Genomic DNA, 22592 nt, shown 5'->3' with positions numbered 1-22592 from the left:
TAGAAAGTCTGTCCTGTATTTGCTAAGGTTTTTTAAAATTAATTTTAAAAACATTCATAATCGCTTGGTAGAATATAATAAAAATACAAATTCCTGGGGTCTACTCCCAGAGGTTCTGGTTCCCTGAATTTCACTAAGGTTACTAAGAATTCAGGTAGAACTCTGGATTCTGGTTTCTGAACAAATTCCATGGTAATTTATGTGCAATCAGGTGTTCACTCTTGTACAGAGATTCTAGGAAGCAAAGATGAATAGCAAAGGATAGTTAAAAAAGCAAGTAAGAAGCCAATGAGAAGAAACCTTAAATACCTTCATGATAAAGCTATAATTAACAGACCAAATGACAAATAGAAGTTAAGTAATTTATTAAGATAGAGCACATTTTTTAAGAACGAATTCTTTGGAGTAATATGAAATATGTTGAACTCTATTAACAGTTATATAACCCTCCTGTTCTGTTCTTTCAAAGAACTATTAGAGTAGAAAATGATAACACAAAAGAATGTGCTTACTAACCCTTTTGAAATAAAGATCCCAAGATTGCCAAACATTGTAACTTTTAAGGAAGTAACATGATTCCCCCTTGCCCAGGAATGCAGAATCTATGTATTTTTATGAAATTAAAAAAAATTCTAGAGTAGTAGCCAGACTACTACTGGCCAGTAGTAGCCAGAACCACTGTAGATATCATAGGAGCATAGTTGTAATTAGGCTTGTAGCTGTTTTAGGATGGTACCATTAGAAACACACAGCAGTTGTAGCTGAAACTTAAAAAGGAAAAAAAATATTCCTCAACTTCCTTTTTTCCTATTTTAATTAGTCTCTTTCAGATGCACTAATTTCTCTTCAGATGGTATATCCTCGAAGGAATCTTTCAGCTGACCAGTGGAGAAATGCCCAACTCTTGAGTCTTATCAGTGCACCCAGTACAATGCTTAATCCTGCACAGTCTGACACCGTATGGTTCTATTTTTCCCTTTTTGAATAAAAATAGTAAAGTTGATTTAAAAAAAATATCAGTTAATGCAGTAGTGTTGTGGTTTTTCTTCCAATTGATGTTAGCCTATCAGTGAAGTTTATTGTAAAATGTTCAGTAATTAAGTTGTGCTATTGAGTTTTTTTTATTTCTAAGTTTCTGATGCTCAGTTAATACAATTAGTAATTTAAGTATTTTCTTTTAAAATTTAAACGTTTTGTTATGTTATAGTAGAAGATTTGGAAAATGCAGAAAATTGTAAAGAAGGAAACAAAAATCACCTTAAATCTTCACCAACTAGAGAAAATCATTACATTGTTTTATACAGTTGACCCTTGAACAACGTAGGTTGGAACTGTGTGGGTTCACTTAAACATGTTTTTTTTTTTTTTTGGATGAATATAGTATTGTACTGTAAATGTATTTTCTCTTGAGATTTTCTTAGTATTTTCTCTAGTTTACTTTGTTGTAAGAATACATTATATAATATGTGTAACATAAAAAATATATATTAATTGACTTTGTCATTGGTAAGGCTTACGGTCACCAGTAAGCTATTTAAATTTTGGGGAGTCAAGTGTGTTATGCAAATTTTCAGCTGGGGGAGGGGGGAAGGGTATTGGCATTCCTAACCTCCTGTTGTTCAATGGTCAACTATTTTCAATCTCTTCTCTGTATATGTAAAAATAAACTAAAAATAGATGTACAGATGGAAAATACACACACATAACTACTGATTGGGGTGAGACAGAGAGTATCCATGTACATGAATCTTTTTTAAATTGATTAAATATTATCCTTTGAAATACTACAAACTCTGAAATAGACTTGGGACATTTACAAGTTGTCATTTATCAGATTGAAGACAGTTTAGCAACAGTCTTATTTTAATTGAGATTTCAGGGAGTATAAATGTGAAAGAGACAGCTCTCATTGTCCTTTATGGACTGCAAGTTTCAATAATAGGTTCTAAAACTTTCTTCCAGCTTTTTAAATACGTCATGGTGGTATTTGAGCCAAGAATTGAGTAGTAAGAATTTTTAGGAGGAAAAGAAAGAGAGTGACTTAGTGTAGGATTTGTTATTTTAGAATTTCTTCTAATCACAAGTATATATATTCTCTTTTTAAGATGCCTTGTGAATATCTCTCTTTGGATGCAATGGAAAAATGGATTATCTGTAAGTAAAATTAGTTAGTTTTGTAATTATCTCTCAGGTTTTAAGTTTTAGAGAAAAATAACAGATAACCTCGGTTACTTCTGTGCCAAGCACTGTCCTAATAAGCTTTCTCCTCATTCACTTCTCATACTGACCCTGTCTGAATAGTCTGTTTTATAGATGAGGAGTCTAAAGCTTAGGCTATGTAACTAATAAGTGACAAAGACAAAATGACAACCCAGGCTAATGCCAAGGCTCAAGGTACATTATATTGCCTCTCAATATAATTGTCAGAACTACATTTTTGTTTTGTTTTTGATTTTTTTTAAAATGTCATGTTTATTCAGTTAATGTTTTCGGTTTTAATTTACTTCAGTATGTATAATAGTGACTCATGGTTGGCAGTTAAAAAATGCATGGAGGATGAAATTACTAGTTGTGCTCCTGGGACGTTCACAAACTCTAGGGGAAATAGACACAGTAACATATAGGTATAATGTAGAATGATAATTACTATAATACAATTACTTCTGCCACCTCCCGGTCCAGTGGCATATGGGAATAATTATGAGCAGTTTGTGTTTTTTAGTTCTTATAGGTCTTGTTTCTTGGTTTATTAACCTTTATTTAAGATTTATATATTAACTTATTATAGTACGTTTCAAACTGTAGTGAAGGACCAGTTTAAAAAAATTTTTTTTGCATTAATACTTCTATAAAATTCAAAGAAAGTGAATTACTAGAATTACCAGAAATAAAGTAATAAAGATGCAAAAGCCCACATTTTTAATTATTAAATTCAGTTTAACAGATTATTTTTAGGTTTCTATTCATAAATCAATGTCAAATTTTTATGAGAGTTTCTAAATACTGTTAGTTTTTCTACTTAATCTTTAGTTTTTCTACTTAATCTCATTATGCCCTGGCACTTTGAATAGCACTGTTACTAGTATGAAAGAGGAGGAATTTAGCACATACTCCCTGTCCTTCGCCATTTTTATTAATTATATATTTTACATCATTTTTGTGGTATTCTATTTTATTCTGTAACGATAGTTAAGCTTTTTCATTCCTTAGTCTCTTACTTGATCAAAACACAGCTTCCAAAGTATTAATTTTGTATAAATGTATCGTGATCCTTGGTTGTTCATGTTTATGGAAGTTTGGCTGTAGAACAGCGGTGATTAGGTAGCATGATGAGCTCTAGGGTTAATAGCACTAGTTCCCCTAGTCTTTAGGAATGCTGATTGCAGGGCCCTGTATGATGGAGGTGGGTCAGAAGGCAGGCTACCCTAAGAGAAAATACAGGGACATAGAGAAGGCAGATTTGGGATAACCACAGTTGGCCAAGTAAGGAAGGTTTACTCTGAGGTTTGCTGTTTTCATGTGTTTGAGCCTTGAGTAGAGTTAATATAGAAGTTAAGAATTACCTTAAATTCTGCACTTATCTTTTTGGCCCTAAGACCCATAGTAGGACTTTTCTGTAGACGATGGTCTACTTTCTTTAGTGCTTTGCTCTAGATTAGTTTGAAGTGTGGTCCCTGGATCAGCAGCATTACCTAGGAACTTATTAGATACGTAGAATCTTGATCTTCATCCTAGACCTACTCAGTTAGAAACTGAATGGATCTTAGCTATCTGATTTAATAAGACTTTCCAGTAGTTCTGATGCAAGCTAAAGTTTGAGGATCACTGGTATAGATTATAGCCTGGGGCCGAGAGTTACTGAGAGTCTGAAATGTTGGAGACCCAGCTATTTAGAATGCAGTTTATAAAATAACATATCCTGATGTTCTTTTCAGGGTCTATTCTTGCTCTGTTGGTTGGACTCAGAGGACTCCTTGGGAAAGATCTCTTTTCATCTCTGGAGTTTTGGATTACTAATTCCTGACTCTTTAAATTGATAGTCGAGTTCTACCTAAAGATTTTTCCCAACTTTCTAGTCTAGTATTGGTCTTTCTTTCTTTCTTTCTTTCTTTCTTTCTTTCTTTCTTTCTTTCTTTCTTTCTTTTTCCACGTTAGTTAGCATATAGTGCAATAATGATATCAGGAGTAGAATCCAGTGATTCATCCCCTACATATAACACCCAGTGCTCCTCCCAACAAGTGTCCTCCTTAATGCCCCTTGCCCATTTAGTCCATCTCCCTACCAAAAACCCCTCCAGCAACCCTCAGTTTGTTCTTGTATTTGAGAGTCTCTTATGTTTTGTCCCCCTCCCTGTTTATATAATTTTTGCTTCCCTTCCCTTATGTTCATCTGTTTTGTATCTTAAATTCCATATATGTGTGAAGTCATATGATACTTGTCCTTCTCTAATTTCACTTAGCATAATACACTCTCGTTCCATCCACATAGTTGCAAATGGTTTCATTCTTAGTATTGGTCTTTTATCCTGTTTTCTAACATTTTTGTGGCTTAAAAAAATTAAAATTTTTTTCTGTCCTTTTATTGGGATCTTGGTGGGGAAAGGAAATTAATATGTGATTTAATTAATAATTATCCTAATCTTGGGCAGTCTATTTTAAATTAATTTGCCTTTTATTCTGTCGTGAATAAATGAAAATATTTTAATTCATAAGGTAATCCATATCTTAATGAAATATATGGTAACCCATAATATAACTGCTAATATTTTTAGAGAAACATTTTATTATCTGCAGCAATTTTGTGACTAAGTATTCAATGAGGTATTAGACACTTAGTGAAATCTCTTTTTACTCGGGTTTAGAGTAAAAAGCCATTATATAAGATAAGAATCTTTTACAAACAGTTTCTCTTGAAGATTCTTTAAGTTTCCATGCATGTATTTTGTTTCTCTGGTTGTGTACCAGATCATATAGTTGGCTGTGTTTAGGGGTCCTGTTGCATGAGAAACATTTTTATGTTTCAGGGTATTTAAGAAAGTTAAATATGCTTCTGTATATGATTCCACAGAATATGCCTACTTAACTTAAAAAGTTAACTTGCTTGTGTAGTGTCCTGTTAAAGAAGGTTGAGCTAAGAATAAAAAGATAAATGACAAGTTACATGTTAGTGATTCAGGAGTTTAAAGCGGGGAATGACTACTGAGAATCCTAGGGAAATCTCACAGAAGTAGGATTGGTTTGTAACTGACCCAGTATAGTACCTTGTGTATAATAGGTACTGAGTAAATGTTGAATGAATGACAGATGAGGTTTTGTGACCTAGTGGAGAGGGCTAGAGAGGACATCAACAAATATACAGGATTTTACATTTGTATAGAATTTCAAAAGTAGATAATAAAAGATGAAAGAGATATATGAATTTTTGTAAGAGAGCAGCATAATATATTAAAAGAACGTTAGACTTTTAAGGTAAATACTTGAGGTTAAATCTAGCTCAAATAGTTAATAGTTTAACTTGAGGAAGTCATTGAACCTTTATTTCTTCCACTGTAAAAGAAGGATACCATCTATTTTATCTACTCCAAAGAATCCTGTGAGATAATATATGTGAAAGCTTATTTAGTAATCTATATATTGCTATGAAAATGTGAGATACATTTCTTCTGGTGATTTAGAAAAGTAAATTAGCCTTATTTTTCATTTATTGTAACATTTATGATAAGTATGTTATGTTTTGATTAGTTTAACTTCTGATTTCTAGGTTAAAATATTTTATGAAGATTTTTGAAAATGTCTTTTACTCATTTATTAAAATGACTTCTTTCACAACCCAGAAGCAACACTTTTTCTCATCAGTGTGGATTCAAAGAACTGATTTTGCAGAATACAGAAAATTATTGACAGAAAATTTGTTGCCATCTTGTGTGTATGAGTTATTAACTGTCACTTAAAAAGACTCAATTTTATGTTTCTGAAATTTTTGAAAGCCACTTTGTAACAGAAAGAATTTAATTTTGGAATACTTTTATATTTGTATTTATTTTTTTTTAAGTTGGCTTCATTTTGTGCCATGGGATTCTAAATACTGATGCGACGGCACTGAACCTTTGGAAGCTAGCTCTTCAAAGTAGCTCTTGCCTCTCTCTCTTTCGGGATGAAGTTTTCCACATTCACAAAGCTGCAGAAGACTTATTTGTAAACATACGAGGGTATGGCATTTTCATTTGTCTTTTTTTGGAGAAAGGTAGTGAGTGGATTATTTTTATTGAAGTTTGGGGATAGAGAAGGGTCATGTCTACAAGAAGATATTGCCTGTACCCTCTTACTGGCCACAGTAAGTTTTTTCCTTAACGGTCACCCTGATAGGGTATTTTCAGTATTTTATATGTAACTTCACAGACTGAAGTATCTAGTGTTTCTCCCCTTTTAAAACTTACATTCTAGGATAAAGAAGATGTGTCCTCTTTTGCAAATCATGATGCAGGTTTAGATGTACACATTGCTAAAAGCACCATATACATTTTAGAGTTTTGAAATTTTTAGAAGTGCTATTGAAAAGTATGTGGATCAGTCAGAAGAGCTTCATTAAATTACAGAAGTCAGACCACTGGACATAAGAAATCATGTTTCCTTTTTAATAAGGTATTCCAAGTGACTCACTTATATTCATTCCCTGGAAAGCAAACAGTTCTTACAAATTTGTTTCCTTGAAATTTTTAATGCCTGCATTTCTTTCCATATGAGGTTCTGTAGGCAGTATATAGAAGACAGGTTGGCCTCAGACTTGGTAGCAGTTTTGAAATCTTTTGGGAGCATCTAAAATATTCTGGTATCCCTTGTACCTGAAAGTGTCAAATAATTATGTTTAGCTTGTTAGTTTCAGATAGAAATGAAGTTTCCCAACATTTATTTCATATCCAATATAGAAATGTTTTCATACAGGGGGCCTGGGTGACTCAGTTGGTTGAGTGTCCAGCTATTAATCTCAACTCAGGTCTTGATATCAGGGTTGTGAGTTCAGGCCCCATGTTGGACTCCATGCTGGGCATGAAACCTACTTAAAAGTCTTGAGGAAATTGGGATAAAACATCTCTTAGTTATTAAAAAATAAATATATGTTTAACACTACCAACTTAAGCCTCAAACTTTAGTCTGCATAAAAATTACTCTGGGATGTGTATTAGAATCCACATTATTGGACATCATCCCTAACTTGTATTTCCTATTTCTGTATCTTGGAGAGGTTAAAAGAATCTGCTCTTTTTCACCTTAGTATTTTTTTAATGTTTTATTTATTTCTGAGAGAGAGAGAGAGAGAAACAGAGACAGTGTGAGCAAGGGAGGGTCAGAGAGAGAGGGAGATACAGAATCTGAAGCAGGCTCCGGGCTCTGTGCTGACAGCTCAGGCACTCCTGAGCCACCCAGGCACTCCTCCCTAGTATTTTTGAAGTAGAATTTACAGACAGAAAAGTGCATAAATTTTACGTGTGTTATCTTATCTTAGTAACTTTGTATACATTGAATACTCTAGATGACCACTTTAGATCAAGATATAGAACATTTCCATTATCCCCAGAAAATTGTCTTGTGCTTGTTTTTGGTCAGTACTGCCAACCCTGGTCTCCCAACTTCCAGTCCCCTTCTCAGATGACCTGTTCTGGTTTCTGTCACATTGATGTTTCTGAGATTCTCATGCTGGTAGCATCTCAGGCATAATATGAGAACTAGTGCCCTATGTACTTTCCAGATCTTATTTGGCTTTTATTTTAGATGCTGGAGTACTTGGAAGTATCTTACATCAGATGGGATACTTTCTGATTTACTTTCATTTTCTAATTGTCATTTTCTAATTGGTTCAGGTGGAAAATTAAGGAATGTGTATTATATCTTAGCATATTGATAGCTTCCCTGTGGAATCATATATAAATATATGTAACATTTAGAACCAGATAGTCTATATATTGAGTGAGCTTATTTTATATATGGTATACATAAGTTGAATGACACCATGAGACTAGTTATCTTTTTAAAATATTTTTTTAATGTATATTTAGTTTTGAGATAGAGACAGATTGTGGGGTGGGGGTAGAGAATGAAGGAGACGTAGAATCTGAAGCAGGCTTCAGGCTTTGAGCTGTCAGTATATAGGGCCCAATGTGGGCTGCAGCCCATGAACTGCAACATAATGACCTGAGCTGAAGTCAGAGAGACACCCATGCACCCCACCAATTGTCTTTGTTACGCTTTTTTTTTCATTACCCTTTGCTAAGAATAAATTTACCATTAAGAATCTTTATATTTAAAGTTGAGAAGTTTTAGTTTATTAAGTCATGAGTTATCAATTGAAAATATGATTTATAGTAGGTACAGGTTAGATTGTAAGTATAAAGACTTATTAATTTTGAAGGGCAGTGATTACAGATTTAGTATATTTTAGACATTTGCTCAAAGAACACATAAATCTTAGAGTACTTAATTTAGAAGTTGGGAGTTCTTCGTATAAGTGGTCTTATCCAGGTTGTCAAGAAGATAATTTTTCTTTAACATTTTAGGAATTTTGAGTTTTTGCATCTAGTATTTATGAAAATAACATTTATTAGCTCTTCTTTTTACATGTTACCTTTAAACTTTTTTCTTTAAAAACATTTTTTTATTATGTCCTTTATTTTGAGAGACTGAGACAGAGAGTGAGTAGTAGAGGGGCAGAGAGAGAGGGAGACAGAATCTGAAGCAGTCTCAAGCTCTGAGCCATCAGCACAGAGCCCGATGTAGGGCTCAAACCCACGGACTGTGAGATCATGACCTGAGCCGAAGTTGGGCGCTTAACCGACTGAGCCACCCAGGCACCCCTAAACTTTTGGATGATAGTGCCTTTCTTTTTTTTTAAATATTTTTTAATGTTTGTTTATTTTGAGAGAGAGAGCACGCATGTGCACAGGAGGGGTAGAGAGAGGGAGACAGAGGCTTCAAAGGAGGCTCCATACTGTGTGTGTGGGGCTTAAACTCATGACTGCAAGATTATGACCTGAGCCAAACTTGGACGCTTGTCTGACTGAGCCACCCAGGCACCCGGTGTCCTGTTGCTTTTAATTTAAAGTAGTCTTATACTTTCCTGCCCTTTTTTTCCTACCATAAAACCCCTAATTCCAAACATTCACTAGTGTTACTTCCTAGTATATATCCTTGTAGAATTTTTTTTTATCAGATAGCATAAAAATTAGTAGTAGCTTTGTTATTACTTTAGAGTTTTGGAGACCACAGTTAATATCATTGGAGGTACAATTTTAGTGTTTCATTGGGGACTTAATGAGTTATATTTAATCAAAGATCTACATTGTGAGCCTGAATTTTATTGTTAGATTTAATATAATATGAGATCTGTTTTTCTAAGAAGACTTGACTGGGTTCCTGTAAGGTGTTAGGAAAAGTGGTGGGTGGACTTGTTCCATGCATTTCTAGTTTGAGCACTGGTTTTTCTTGTTGCCAATAGCCATTTTTAATTGACTTTTAGTATTTGGCTAACTCATTTTGTCTGTTATTGATGAAATTAAAATTAACAAGGATCTAATTTTTTTCTTTGCACATAGCTATAATAAGCGTATTAATGACATAAGAGAATGCAAAGAGGCAGCTGTGTCACATGCGTAAGTAGTTCTGTCTTTGTGGAACTTGTAATCAAGAAGAATTTCTGTCTTAAATCATAATTTTGTTCACATATTGCATATTAATGGTGTGCAAGATGGGATAGAATTGGGGAACTTTGAATCATTGAGAAATAAATATATATCCTCAGTATTTAATAACCTTCAAGTTAGTACAGCCAGATATGAAATATTTTTGAAGTGTTGATAAAAATGCTCTAAGCAAGTATCATACAAAGGTCTTTTATTTTAGGTATGATTCAAGTCTTTTACCATCACTGTGCTTTCATGTCAATACTTTTCAAGTTGTAATGATTTTTGTACTACTTCATGGAAATAGATACATCTTTATTCTTTCCCAGATAGTATTTGCTTTTCAAAGTATGTTATCCTTATGCCTTTAACTAATGCCTTTTACAATATTAACTAATTGTAATAAATATTTTATATTAGTAAGTGTGTAGAATAACAAAAATTAGCATATTTAAGATCTTTGAACAACTATTTTTCTCATGAAATAATTATAAATAATTTGATAATTCAATTTACTTGTTACATATATGTATACTTATATAAAATATTTTCTCTACTGAGCCTAGGTAGTATAGAAGTAATATTATCTGATCCATCTGTATTTCTATAAGGCAGAGAGAGTATATAAAGTACTACTGCCATTGACGAAAATATAAAAACCACAAGAAGTTTTAGAATTTAGGTTTAGGCTATAGGATGGATATTAGGAATTTAAATGATCTTTATTCGTTGCTGTCAGTGCCATATCATTTCCTCATGAATATTTTTCCACTGGAATGAAATGCTTATATTATTTAAAAAGTTATTTTCTAGTACCAATAACATTTTGAAGCGTGTTAGCATTCCTTTCTTGACACATACAGAAATACAAATGATTATCACTTCTTCATGGGATAGAATCTATTATAGGCACATATGATTCATAGCTATCTTCTATGAAACTCTTAAAGGTAAGGCATTTGCCCCCTTTATTATATAAAGTAATCATAAGTAGTAAGCAGTAGGAATTCCTCAGAGGAATTCCTCATTACTTTGTGCCAAACATAGTACTTTATAGACATTTTCTGTTAGTATTAATAACACCACAGACTCCTTGCAGCAACTCTGTGTAATACAATAGTCAAAATAACATTGCCTTTTTCTTAGAAATTGTATTAGATGACTTTATTATTATAAGATAAAAAAGAGCTTGTCTTTGGAATTAGCCTAACATTGTGAAAATACTATGTGTCAGGCGTTATGAAAGATGTATCTTTTGAGGGAGGTGTCATCATCCATGTTTCATAGATGAGAGGCTGAAAGTAGGAGGGGTGTGTATGTACACACACACACACACACACACACACACGTGGGGGGGGTGGGCAGAAGGTAAAATTTTACACCTATCAAAATTTTAAAACTTTGTTGGGACAGTGTATATTTTGCATAGTGTGAGAAGTTGGAATACTTAGAACATTCTGTGATTTTTTTTTTTTCCACATCAATATGAGAGTAATTCTTTTAGATTTGCATTTTATTTTAAAAATACTAATGAATATTTATGATTATCCTCATCTTTCTGTTTTTGAACAAGATTGCCAAATGATCGCATCCTAATATCTTTATTGTATATAGCTCTTGTTTAGTCAGTCTTATATATTTAATAAGAATATACTTAATAAACTAGGGTATAATTAATCAGATATTTATTGTGTTCTTGATTTTTTTGTGGGAGTGACAAAATGTATGCAGTGAAACATTGCTTGCTTTCAAGGATTTCACAGTACAGTTTATAAAGTGCTAGGCTAAATGGTATTAAAGTTGCAGAAATTATTCAAAAATGGACATTTGGATATCGGGAATGTTTCTTGAAGGATTGGTCTTGGAGTTTAGGATGTTGATAGGTGGAGAATAACAGAATAAACCTGGTTATAAAAACAGTACAGGGAGGGCAAGGATAAACATAAGATTGGAAATTGAAGAACATGTATGTCATTTAATGACATGACATAAACATGGAAGATACTTTAGGAGCTTGTGCTTCCTAAAAAATCTTTGCAAATTAACCTGAAATGGTAAGTTATTTAATTGCCAATAATGACTTTAGTAGAAACAGATAAATTATAATGTCTTTCCCTATAGTGGTTCAATGCACAGAGAAAGACGCAAATTTTTAAGATCTGCACTGAAAGAATTGGCTACCGTCCTCTCTGATCAACCTGGCTTGCTGGGTCCTAAGGTAATTGACTTAATTCTTATTTCAACTATAGGTGTACCATATTAAAATTAAAAAAAATTCTGTGTGAAATTTAAAATTTGATTTAATTCTTAGTTCAACTATAGGTGTGCCAATTAAAATTTAAAAAATTCTTATGGAAAACTCTACTAAAATTTATATTTAACTGAGAATGAATTTGCTTACTTGACATTTATACATCACACCTTCCTGCATTTTTCGTACTTCATGCTTAAATTTGTACTTCCCTTGATACCTGTCTCCAAGTTTTTTTCTGTGTTCTCATTTTTGTCTTTTGAACTTGACATTATCAGTTCTTGCCAGTGATTCTCACTTAGTCAAAGATTATGAATAGGTTTTGTTTATAATCTTGGCATCAGAATAAGCAATGTTATTTATCTTTTTTTAATTAGGCACTTTTTGTTTTCATGGCATTATCCTTTGCCCGTGATGAAATTATCTGGTTACTTCGTCATGCAGATAACATGCCAAAGAAGAGTGCAGATGACTTTATAGATAAGTAAGTTAGCAACATTTAAAGAGTTATTTTTAGAATGTTTTGATGTATGGGATGTGGAATTTAGGAACATTGAAGTTAAATTCTTTTGAAAAGCCTTTTTTAGGGCTTTTCACAGTTTATAATAAAGCGATATTTGTAATATATCATTAGATGATATGAATTAGAATGCAGAATCAACTTTAGCTTAATATTAGGGCTTGTAATGTTTCCTACTACCATAGATGGTCATTAAGTTCTTATTTGTTTTCTTGCTATAACCAGTCGTATTATTTTCTTTGGAATTCAATTTTTAAAATGAGTCACTACACAAAAATTTAAATAAGAGCCTTTATGAACCAAGTATGTTATTTGAAATGTCTTTATCATTTTAGTACACAGTCCTTCAATAGAAATTAGATAAATGAAGCAGAGAAATAAGGGCTTACAGAAAAATCTTATTTCTTCCTAATCCTCTAATCCTCCTTCATTTGTGATTTTTTTTAATGAGGTAATTTATGAGATACTCTAATTTTATTTTCATTTTGGGTTTTCCTTTGTCAAGTTTTTAGTCATAGCTGTTTTTTAATTTTTGTTGTATGTCATGAGAATGTCTTTAGAAAGGGAGTGACATAAAATGATACTTAACAGTGCTTTTTCTAAGAAAAACAACTTTAGTAGTAATATCAGATGCTTTTTATATTTTCCTTAATGGTGAATTTTTTTTGAAATAACTTTTCTTGAATTTTTTATAAAGGCACATTGCTGAATTAATATTTTACATGGAAGAGCTTAGAGCACATGTAAGGAAATATGGACCTGTAATGCAGAGGTATTATGTGCAGTACCTATCTGGCTTTGATGCTGTTGTTCTCAATGAACTTGTGCAGGTAAAAACTGTCTGATGTTATTCTCCCTTCCTTCTTTCCCTCCTTTCTAGTAACTAATTTGTTTGCTCAGTATAATCTAGTGCTAAGTGATAGATACAAATGTAAATAAGTCATTGTCGTATATTGTCAAAAGGAATCATCACCTAGAGGGGAGAAAACACTTCCTTGTAGTCAAGTTACTAGGTGTTAATGCTTAAGTGTGTACAAAGCTCAGATTGAACACAATGCAAAGAATCATTCTTTATTTGGTGTGTGGAGGTTGGTGTAGAGTAACCAAATTATAGAGGGCCTTGCAATAGAGGAGGTTAGTCATAAATCAGACTTATTAGTTAGATCACTTTGGCTCATCATGGATGATGGATTGTGGGGGCCCAAGGGAGGAGGCAGAGAGATTAGAAGAGAGCTGATAAGAGCCTGAACTTGGACAGTGGCTATGGCCACATAAAGAAGAGATGATAGAGACTTTATAATTGATAACCAAGTGTCAGTTATTTGTTAGAGAAAACGTAAAAGTTAAATTTTTTAACATAGTATGTTAGGTGACTAGATTTTTAAAACAAAATTCATCTAGATTTCCTAATAGGATTAAATGTCCTGATTTTATTTTCACTTTGGGTTTTCCTGTATTGATTTTTAGTCTTTTATTTTTTGCTTTCCATAATTTATTTATTCTTTTTCATCTTAATATAGATTTATTTTTATTCCAAATAGGGTAACTGTAAAGAAAATGTTTTTTTTTTTACTTCATTTTGTAAAATCAAGGTGTCTAAAAAGGTACTGTAACCTAATATACAGTATAAAGGAAAAACAGCATGAATTCTCTTTGTATTAAGATTATTCTAGGGGTGCCTGAGTGGTTCATTCGGTTAAGCATCTGACCCTTGACTTTGGCTCAGGTCATGATCTTGTATTTGTGAGTTTGAGCCCCAGATAGGACTCGGTGCAGACAGTGTGGAGCCTGCGTGGGATTCTGTTTCCCTCTCTCTCTCAAAATAAATAAAAATAAACTTAAAAAAAAAAAAAGACTTTTCTAAAGCTACTAGTTTTTCAGAGATATAACCATACTCCGAAATCCTGATTTGTTTTTTCAAAACTACCTAAAAAATATAAATGAGAAAACATTGTTCATGGAATTGTTTACCTTGAAATATATATACCTAATAGGTTACTATCCTGAACTGCTGTATTTTTTCCTTTATCCACTAGATGGAGGTCAGATGCTTTCTGTCTATAATGCCCATTAAAAAAGGTCTAGAAAAGCTGATTTTATCTCTAGAATGTTATTGCTTTGCTGTCTCATTATTTTAATAGTTATTACTTAACAGATAAACTAGAGGCTTTTGTGCTATCAGAATCTAAAAAGTGAACCAGAATCCTGGTTTCATGTCAATTTGAAACTTGCTGTGGCTGGTTGGATATTTATTAATAGAATTTACAGGTTTGTGTTATAGCATTAAAATTTTTAAATCATTCCATATTTTTTGGTGTCTTTTCATCAACTGTATTTTAAAATTTTTTTTTTTTTTAAATGTTTTATTTATTTCTAGGAGAGAGAGAGAGACAGCGTGAGCAGGGGAGGGTCAGAGAGAGAGGGAGTCACAGACTGAAACAGGCTCCAGGCTCTGAGCTGGCAGTCAGCACAGAGCCCGACGCGGGGCTCAAACCCACGAACCGCAAGATCATGACCCAAGCGAAAGTCGGACGCTTAACCGACTAAGCCCCCCAGGCGCCCCTCATCAACTGTATTTTAACAATACTAGGGAAATTAATGTCTTTTTTTCTGAGAATTATAGTACTATTAGTAGCAGCAATAATACTAATATTAATAATTGTCAGATTTATTGATGTTTTATTACATCTATACAACAATCTTCTGAGGGTAGGTATACTTATCATTATTTGTTGAAGAAAATAGACTTTATATGACTTGCTCAGTATCACACAGTTCATAAGTAGTTGAGCCAGTATTTGAATTTAGGCTTTAATGCCAATGCCTGAGCTTTTTATACCCTCTTCTGTTGTGAAGTATATGTATGGTGTTTCTAACCATTTGGTAAGATTTAAATTTAAAACTAAGATTAACCTGTTAATACAATTTATTGAAATAGATGTTAAATTTGTCTTTTGTGGTGAAATACGCATTTTCTGTTTTAACCATTTTTAAGTGTACAGCATAGTGAAATTATGTATATTCACATTGTGCAAGTTTTGAAAATTATGCTATTTGTGAGCTAAGCATTCACTTATTGAAAAATGTATTATTTATCATCAACTTCAGAGGCACTTTATAAGCTATTCATTTTTTTAGCTGGCTTGAAAGGGATATTTTTGGTCCTAATTTTGTTGAAATATAATACACTCAATAAAAGACACCTATTTTCAGTGTACAGTTTGAATTTTAACAACTGTCTATGTTCACATTACTACCACTACAGTCAAGACAGAGAAAGTTTCCAACACTTAAAAGTTTTCTTCTGTACCTTGTAATTGATTCTCTCTCTAAACCTCTGCCAACCATTCATCTCCTTTTGGTCACTTTTGCATTCTTTTTAACAAAAAATTTCATATACATGGAATCGTATACTATATAATCTGTTGTTTTTTATTTCTTTAGTTAGCATGTTTTTTAGATTCGTCCATGTTAATGTAGGTGCCAACATTTCATTTCCATTTAAGGCTGAAAAATATTCCATAGTATGGGTATACCATCGTGTGTATCTGTTCACCAGTTGATGGCTTTATGAATGATTTCCCCAGTTAGATGTTTTTAACATTATTTTTTGTTTCTTTTTTCAGAATCTTTCTGTTTGCCCTGAAGATGAATCGATCATCATGTCTTCTTTTGTTAACACTATGACTTCCCTGAGTGTAAAACAAGGTAAATCTTTTAAATAAAAGCATATTTTCTTCGAATTAGGTTTTCAAATTAGATCAAGGAGAGGATTTTACAGTTAATTTTTATAGACTTACTTATTTTTGAACATATTTAATCTGTTCTCTTTTGTCTTAGCTTTGTTCTCTGCGAAGCAAAAGTTTCCAAAATGGGTGTGTGATGTTTATGAAAATAATGAGAATTATAGCTTAAAATATTTTATTACTCAGCAGGGGAAAAAAGGCATTTTGTAATATAACACAATAACAACAACAAAGAAACATAATGAACTGTATATGTGGTCCAAGAATCACCTATATCAATAGTATGTACCATTGATAAAATGTTTAAAGAAGTGTCACATACTTACGTATTATCCTATTTAATCCACATCAATTTAAAAAAGTTCTTTATACTTTTTATTTGGTAGATTTGGAAACTTAAGATTTGAGAGTTAACCTCTCCATTTTTTTAACATGAGTTGCCCAAGCTCTAACAGTTATTAAACGGTACCATAGGAATATTAAGTTCAGGTCTGTCAATCCCAAAAGTTAATGTCATATACTAGACTGCCTCTCCATTATTTGAAAACTTTACCAACAGATTGATATTCTGTTTTAGTTTTATAATCTTTAAGTAAAGGGTATCCAAAACCTTGAAAATTTCTGAGTAATAAATACATTTTAGCTTAATGTATTAATGTATTTTATCACACTTAAGTAGTAAAACTGTTGTAAAGTTGGTTGGTGATAATTTGGTTTATAAAGAGTTATTTTGAAGAACTTCACCATGCTGTCCAAAGCTTTTGTTTACAGAATTCCTCAAGCTCTGTTCTAGCTCCTTCAAAATTGCCACGTAAGCACACTGATAAAAGAGTTTAGGAGAGAAGTCTGTACTTTACACTTCTCTTAGCATAACTCCCTCCTTCTATCCGTACTTTATAGGATTTGAGAATTACTTCATTGTTTTAGCTATTAAATTATTTTTGTTTTTTTAAGTGTACGGTTTAATAGAGTTAAGTGTATTCACATAATTGCTCAACCAATCTCCAGAGCGTTTTCATCTTGAAAACTGAATCTCTGTAGCTATTAAATATCAACTCCTTAATTTTCCTCACCCCTGATATCTGACATTCTACTTTCTGTTTCTATGAGTTTGGTTACTCTAGGTACCTTTACATAAGTGGGATCATGCAGTATTTGTCTTTTTGTCACTGACTTACTTCACAGCATATGTCCTCAGGATTTAACCACACTAAAGCATGTGTCAGAATTTCCTTCCTTTTGAAGGCCACATTTTGTTCATCTATTCCTCTGTTGGTGGACATTTGGGTTGCTTCTGCCTTTTGGCTATTGTGACTAATGCTACTGTGAACATGGGTTTACAAAGATCTCTTTAAGACCCTGCTTTTAATTCTTTTGTGTATATGGCCATAAATTGAATTATCTTGATGTTAAATTTAAAACTGTATTTATATATTTGAAAATATTAATTTGCTTTGTAATCTTTTTTCTACTATTGTAGTTGAAGATGGAGAAGTATTTGATTTCAGAGGAATGAGGTTAGATTGGTTTAGGTTACAGGTAAGAATAACTTGATTTTCATTGGTTTTCTGTTTGGATATTGAATATTTTAGCTAACATGAAAACATTACTTAGAAAAAAAATTTACTGTTGTATACCTCTTGAAAAGAGTAACCATAAAGAAACCGTTTTTTTATTAAGATAATTGACCTCATAGAAGAAACAATTTTTTTTATTAAGATAATTGACAAAGAACATTATACTAGTTTCAGGTTTGCAACATTATTATGTTTGTACATATTGCAAAATGATCGCCACAGTGCAACTAATTAACATCCATCACCACACACACATAGTCAGAAATCGTTTTTTTCTTATGATGAGAACTTTTAAGATCTATTTTATTAGCAACTTTCAAGTATGCAATATGATATTGCTGATATAGTCATCATGCTGTACATGACATCTCCAGAACTTACTTATTTTATAACTGGAAGTTTGTACTTTTTGGTTACTTTCACCTGTAGTACCTAACTTGGCTCCCCATCTCTGGCAGCCAGCAGTACATTGTCTCCATCTATGAGTTCAGTTTTGGGGTTTTGTTTTTTGTTATTTTTTCAAATTCCACATATAATTGAGTTAATTTGGCCTTTGTCTTTCTCTGACTTAGTTCACTTAGCAAATTGCGTTTGGGGTCCATTGCATATTGTTGCAAGTGGCAAGATTTACCCCATGTTTTTGGCTGACTAATATTCTCATGTGTGTGTGTTTGTAAATATATACATATATATTTTTTCACCACAATTTATCTATTTATAAATCAGTTGCCACTTAGGCTGCTTCCATGTCTTGGCTGTTGCAGGTAGTACTGTAATGACCAAGCGTTTGTAGATATCTTTTTGAGTTAGTGTTTTCATTTCTTTAAGATAAATACCTAGAAGTGGAATTAGTGGGCCCTCTGGTAGTTCATTCTATTTCTAATTTTTTGAGGAATTTCCATAGTTTTACAGAGTGGCCACACCCGTTTATATTCCCATCAGGAGTGCATGCAGGTTCCCTTTTTGACCCATTTTTGCCTTGTTATCTCTTGTGTTTTTGATAATAACTTTTCAGGTATGAGGTGACATCTCATTATGGTTTTCATTTGCATTTCCCTGATGAGTAATGAGGTTTGAGCACCTTTTCATGTGCTTGTTAACTATCTGAATATCATCTTTGGAAAAGCACAACAAGCAGCCATTTCACGGGCCACAGTTCAACATCCCCTGATGTAGTTCCAAAGACGTCATTTTTCTGAAATGCAGAAATAGTGGTATTAGACTTTAAAAGTTTTCATTTAATATATAACTCACATACATAGTTTGTAAGGGCTTTAAAATTCAAGCTTAAAATCTTTGTATATACTGTAAATTTAATGATGGCATTTAACTGTCCCTTAAATACTTCTAGTAGTTATGTGAAAACTGTGGCCCAGTTTTTTCAATAACTGCAATTTTAAAAATGTGTGTATTTTAAAGTAATAATAATAATGTGTTCTCATTATGAAATGTCAGAATACCCAGAGGTAAAGTAGTGGAAAATGAAAGTTTGTACTGTTCTCAGTTTCATACCCTAGAAATACTCACTTTTTTTTTTTTTAAATGTTTTTTTTTTTATTTATTTCTAGGAGAGAGACAGCATGAGTAGGGGAGGGCCAGAGAGAGAGGGAGTCACAGACTGAAACAGGCTCCAGGCTCTGAGCTGGCAGTCAGCACAGAGCCGACGCGGGGCTCGAATCCACGAACCGCGAGATCATGACCTAAGCGAAAGTCGGATGCCTAACCGACTAAGCCACCCAGGCGCCCCGAAATACTCACTTTTAAAGTGGTTTATATCTTTTTAGGTGTTCAAACAGTAAATGGGATTATACTATATATACACATGGCTCTGCACCATTCATTAATTTCTTATTTGTTTAATTAAAGAAAATATAAGCAATATGTGTTTGTGGAAGACATTTCTAGATAAACCCAGTCTGAGGAAGGACTCCTAGGAAGAGCATCATTTTCTGGCAGTCTTCTTTATTTCCTGTGATACTTTTGCTCTTAGGTTCTTTCCTTCCAACCTCAAAATACATAGGCATTTTTCTCGCTCTTGTTCTCTGCGCATATTTTTAGAGATGATCTTATAAATGAGGCCACAGGTATTAAGTAACTTGCCTGAGGTTGTAGAGATAGATAATGACAGACCTGGAAAGAAAACTTGAAACAGCAACATCCCAAAATAATAAATGTGCATATATAATACTTTGTTTTCTTTTTATTAAAAATGAAGTTTAGAAATTAACATTTCTTTGTTTTAACTACAGTTGTGAAAAGTACAGAAGTAGAGCATATAAAGTAAAAAAAGAAGTTAAATTACTCTGCTAAAGGATATACACATTTAAAAATTTGAAAGTTACTCATAGTATTAAGTCTTTTGCTGTCAGTTTGTGAGAATACCTAAACCAACATTTGGGTTCAGAAAATTTTAGAGATTTCGGTACACTTCAGATTTACTCCTTATTAAATACTTTCAGGATTATTAAGCTTACTCATTTGAAGGATTCACTTGAGAATTTAGCTTTGTTTGGTCATATGGCAGAGTATAAAGCATTTGTTGTAAGCATTAAGTATGTAGAACTGATATATCCCTGTGTGAATTTTTAAAAAAATTTTTATGACATAATTATGAAAATATCACCTGCTGGGGCACCTGAGTGGCTCAGCCGGTTAAGCATCCAACTTCAGCTCAGGTCGTGATCTCACAGTTCGTGGGTTCAAGCCCCGCATCCGGCTCTGTGCTAATAGTTCAGAGCCTGGAGCCTTCTTCGGGTTCTGTGTGTGTGTCTCTCTCTGTTTCTCCCCTACTCATGCTGTGTCTCTTTCTGTCTCTCAAAAACAAACGTTAAAGAAGAAATACCACCTGCTATCTGAGTCATGTGTTGTATTCTTGCTTTTATTGGTTTGTGCTGGGGCTGCCATAACAGAGTCCCAAAGTTGGGTGGCTTAAACAACAGAAATTTATTGTTTTATAGTTCTGGACGCTCGAAGTCCAAAATCAAGATGTCAGCTGGGTTGACCCTTTCTGAGAGCTGTGAGGGAAAATCTGCTTCATGCTTTTTCTCCAGCTTTTGGTCATTTGCTGGCAATTTTTGATGTTTCTTAGCTTGTAGATGAGTCACTCTAATGGCATTCACTCTGTCCCTCTTCATATAATCTTCTGTGCTTATTTCTATGTCCAGATTTTTCCTTTTTACAAGGATTATCAGTCATATTGGATTACGACCCACTCTAATGACCTCATTTTTAACTTGATTACCTCTATGAAGACCCTGTTTCCAAATAAGGTCACATTCTGAGGTACTGGGGACTGTGACTTCAATATATCTATTTTGTAGACCCAATTCAGCCCATAATATTTCTCATAATCATGACTGGGACATGCAGTCATTTTCTACTATATAACTCTTAATTTTTAGTGACAGTAGGTAGGGCAGAGCATACCAAGGAAAGAAACAGCGGAACATACAACTTAGCCAGAGAAATCTTCTCTATGGAAAGAGGGCAAAAGTGCAATTTGGGAGGCAGTGGCCAGAATCCAGAAGTTTCACATAGGTGATGAAGAACAGGTTAACAGTGAAGATTCCACACCTATAGACCTGACCATAGGATACAGGAGATAAAATATTGAGTAGTATTATATAATCAGTAGAGGAGTACAAATCCTCTTTTGATGGTGTTATAAATCTAGCTGTGGAGACAGGCATAAAAGAATGAAAAGTTAAATAGCAGTTGAAAATCTGAAAGATTAACTTCAAAGAAACTGTTGGCAAGGTATGATTATTAACTAGTTTTCTTGAAAGGGAGAAAGCTTTTGCGAAGTTGGAATTGCTAGAATGACTTTGTAGAGAAAGGATCATTTTGCCCAGACATTGAAAGATGGGTAGTAATTGAATAGGGCAATAGCTTACACAGGAAAAGGGCAAACCATGAGGAAAGAGCAAGTAAAGAGACTTTTTAAGTGCTAAGTGTTACTACAAGAAGGAACAGATTTCACAAGAGATCTGAATGATCTGGCTGATCAGTGATCAGGTAGAAGGACGAGACTTAAGAATAAGCACATGACCAGAGAGAGGTGTAGCATTCTATAGATACCAGCAATTCTTTTTTTTTTTTAATGTTTGTTTATTTTTGAGAGAAAGAGAGACAGAGCATGAGTCGGGGAGGAGCAGAGAGAGGGAGACACAGAATCTGAAGCAGGCACGGGACTTGAACTCAGGGACTTCGAGATCATGACCTGAGCCGAAGTTGTACACTAAACCAACTGAGCTACCCAGGTGCCCTGATACAGTAATTCTTGAGTAGAACAAGGCCTGAACAATAAGCCATTGGGAGAATTTTAAGTTGCTTTATGCTTTCACTGGAGTCCTATCTGATTTTGATTCTAAGGTCATTGGTCTTTTATAGGTCATTTTTATTTCTCTTTTTATCCAATCTTTAGAGAAAGTTCTTTCTCTTTCCATGTATTCTTTGTCATTTTTTCCCACTTCCCAAGGCATTTCATTCCCCTATGTATTCTAGAAGTCTCGTAAAGCATCTTCAGTCATTTTTTCATTTGTCTTTTTTCCTCTATCTTCAAATTTACTTGGGTTGTTCATATCTTACACTTTTACTTAAACTTGTTTTTTTTTTATAACTTGTTTCTCCTTTCGTTGTTGGCAAGTATTTCAAATGAGTCTTACTTTGTAATATCTTTTTCAAATGTCTTTTAAATTATCATTTTGTCACCATCCTTTTCCTCTGAAATTATTTCCACAGTGATACTTTAATTCACATTTTTAAAAATGTGGCTCAATTAATGGAAGTCTTTAGTGAGCTCATGGTCACCACAGTGGTTCCTCT

General features: G+C 33.3%; 1 protein-coding gene across 1 annotated transcript in view; it reads left to right on the top strand.

The window, feature by feature from the left end:
- The window catches only part of NCKAP1 (NCK associated protein 1), a 106273-nt gene that overhangs the window by 41135 nt on the left and 42546 nt on the right, over window positions 1–22592 (top strand). Inside the window, exons 9-17 of the mRNA XM_077747556.1 lie at window positions 821–958; window positions 2106–2154; window positions 6053–6209; window positions 9588–9644; window positions 11796–11892; window positions 12303–12409; window positions 13143–13275; window positions 16072–16153; window positions 17672–17730. Coding sequence (XP_077603682.1) covers window positions 821–958; window positions 2106–2154; window positions 6053–6209; window positions 9588–9644; window positions 11796–11892; window positions 12303–12409; window positions 13143–13275; window positions 16072–16153; window positions 17672–17730 — 879 coding nt within the window. The remainder of the gene's footprint in view (window positions 1–820; window positions 959–2105; window positions 2155–6052; window positions 6210–9587; window positions 9645–11795; window positions 11893–12302; window positions 12410–13142; window positions 13276–16071; window positions 16154–17671; window positions 17731–22592) is intronic.

Source organism: Crocuta crocuta, unplaced genomic scaffold (assembly GCF_008692635.1).
Source record: "Crocuta crocuta isolate KB4526 unplaced genomic scaffold, BGI_CrCroc_1.0 scaffold249, whole genome shotgun sequence".
NCBI classification, from domain to species: domain Eukaryota; kingdom Metazoa; phylum Chordata; class Mammalia; order Carnivora; family Hyaenidae; genus Crocuta; species Crocuta crocuta.
This window is presented reverse-complemented; position numbering and strand designations above follow the sequence as displayed.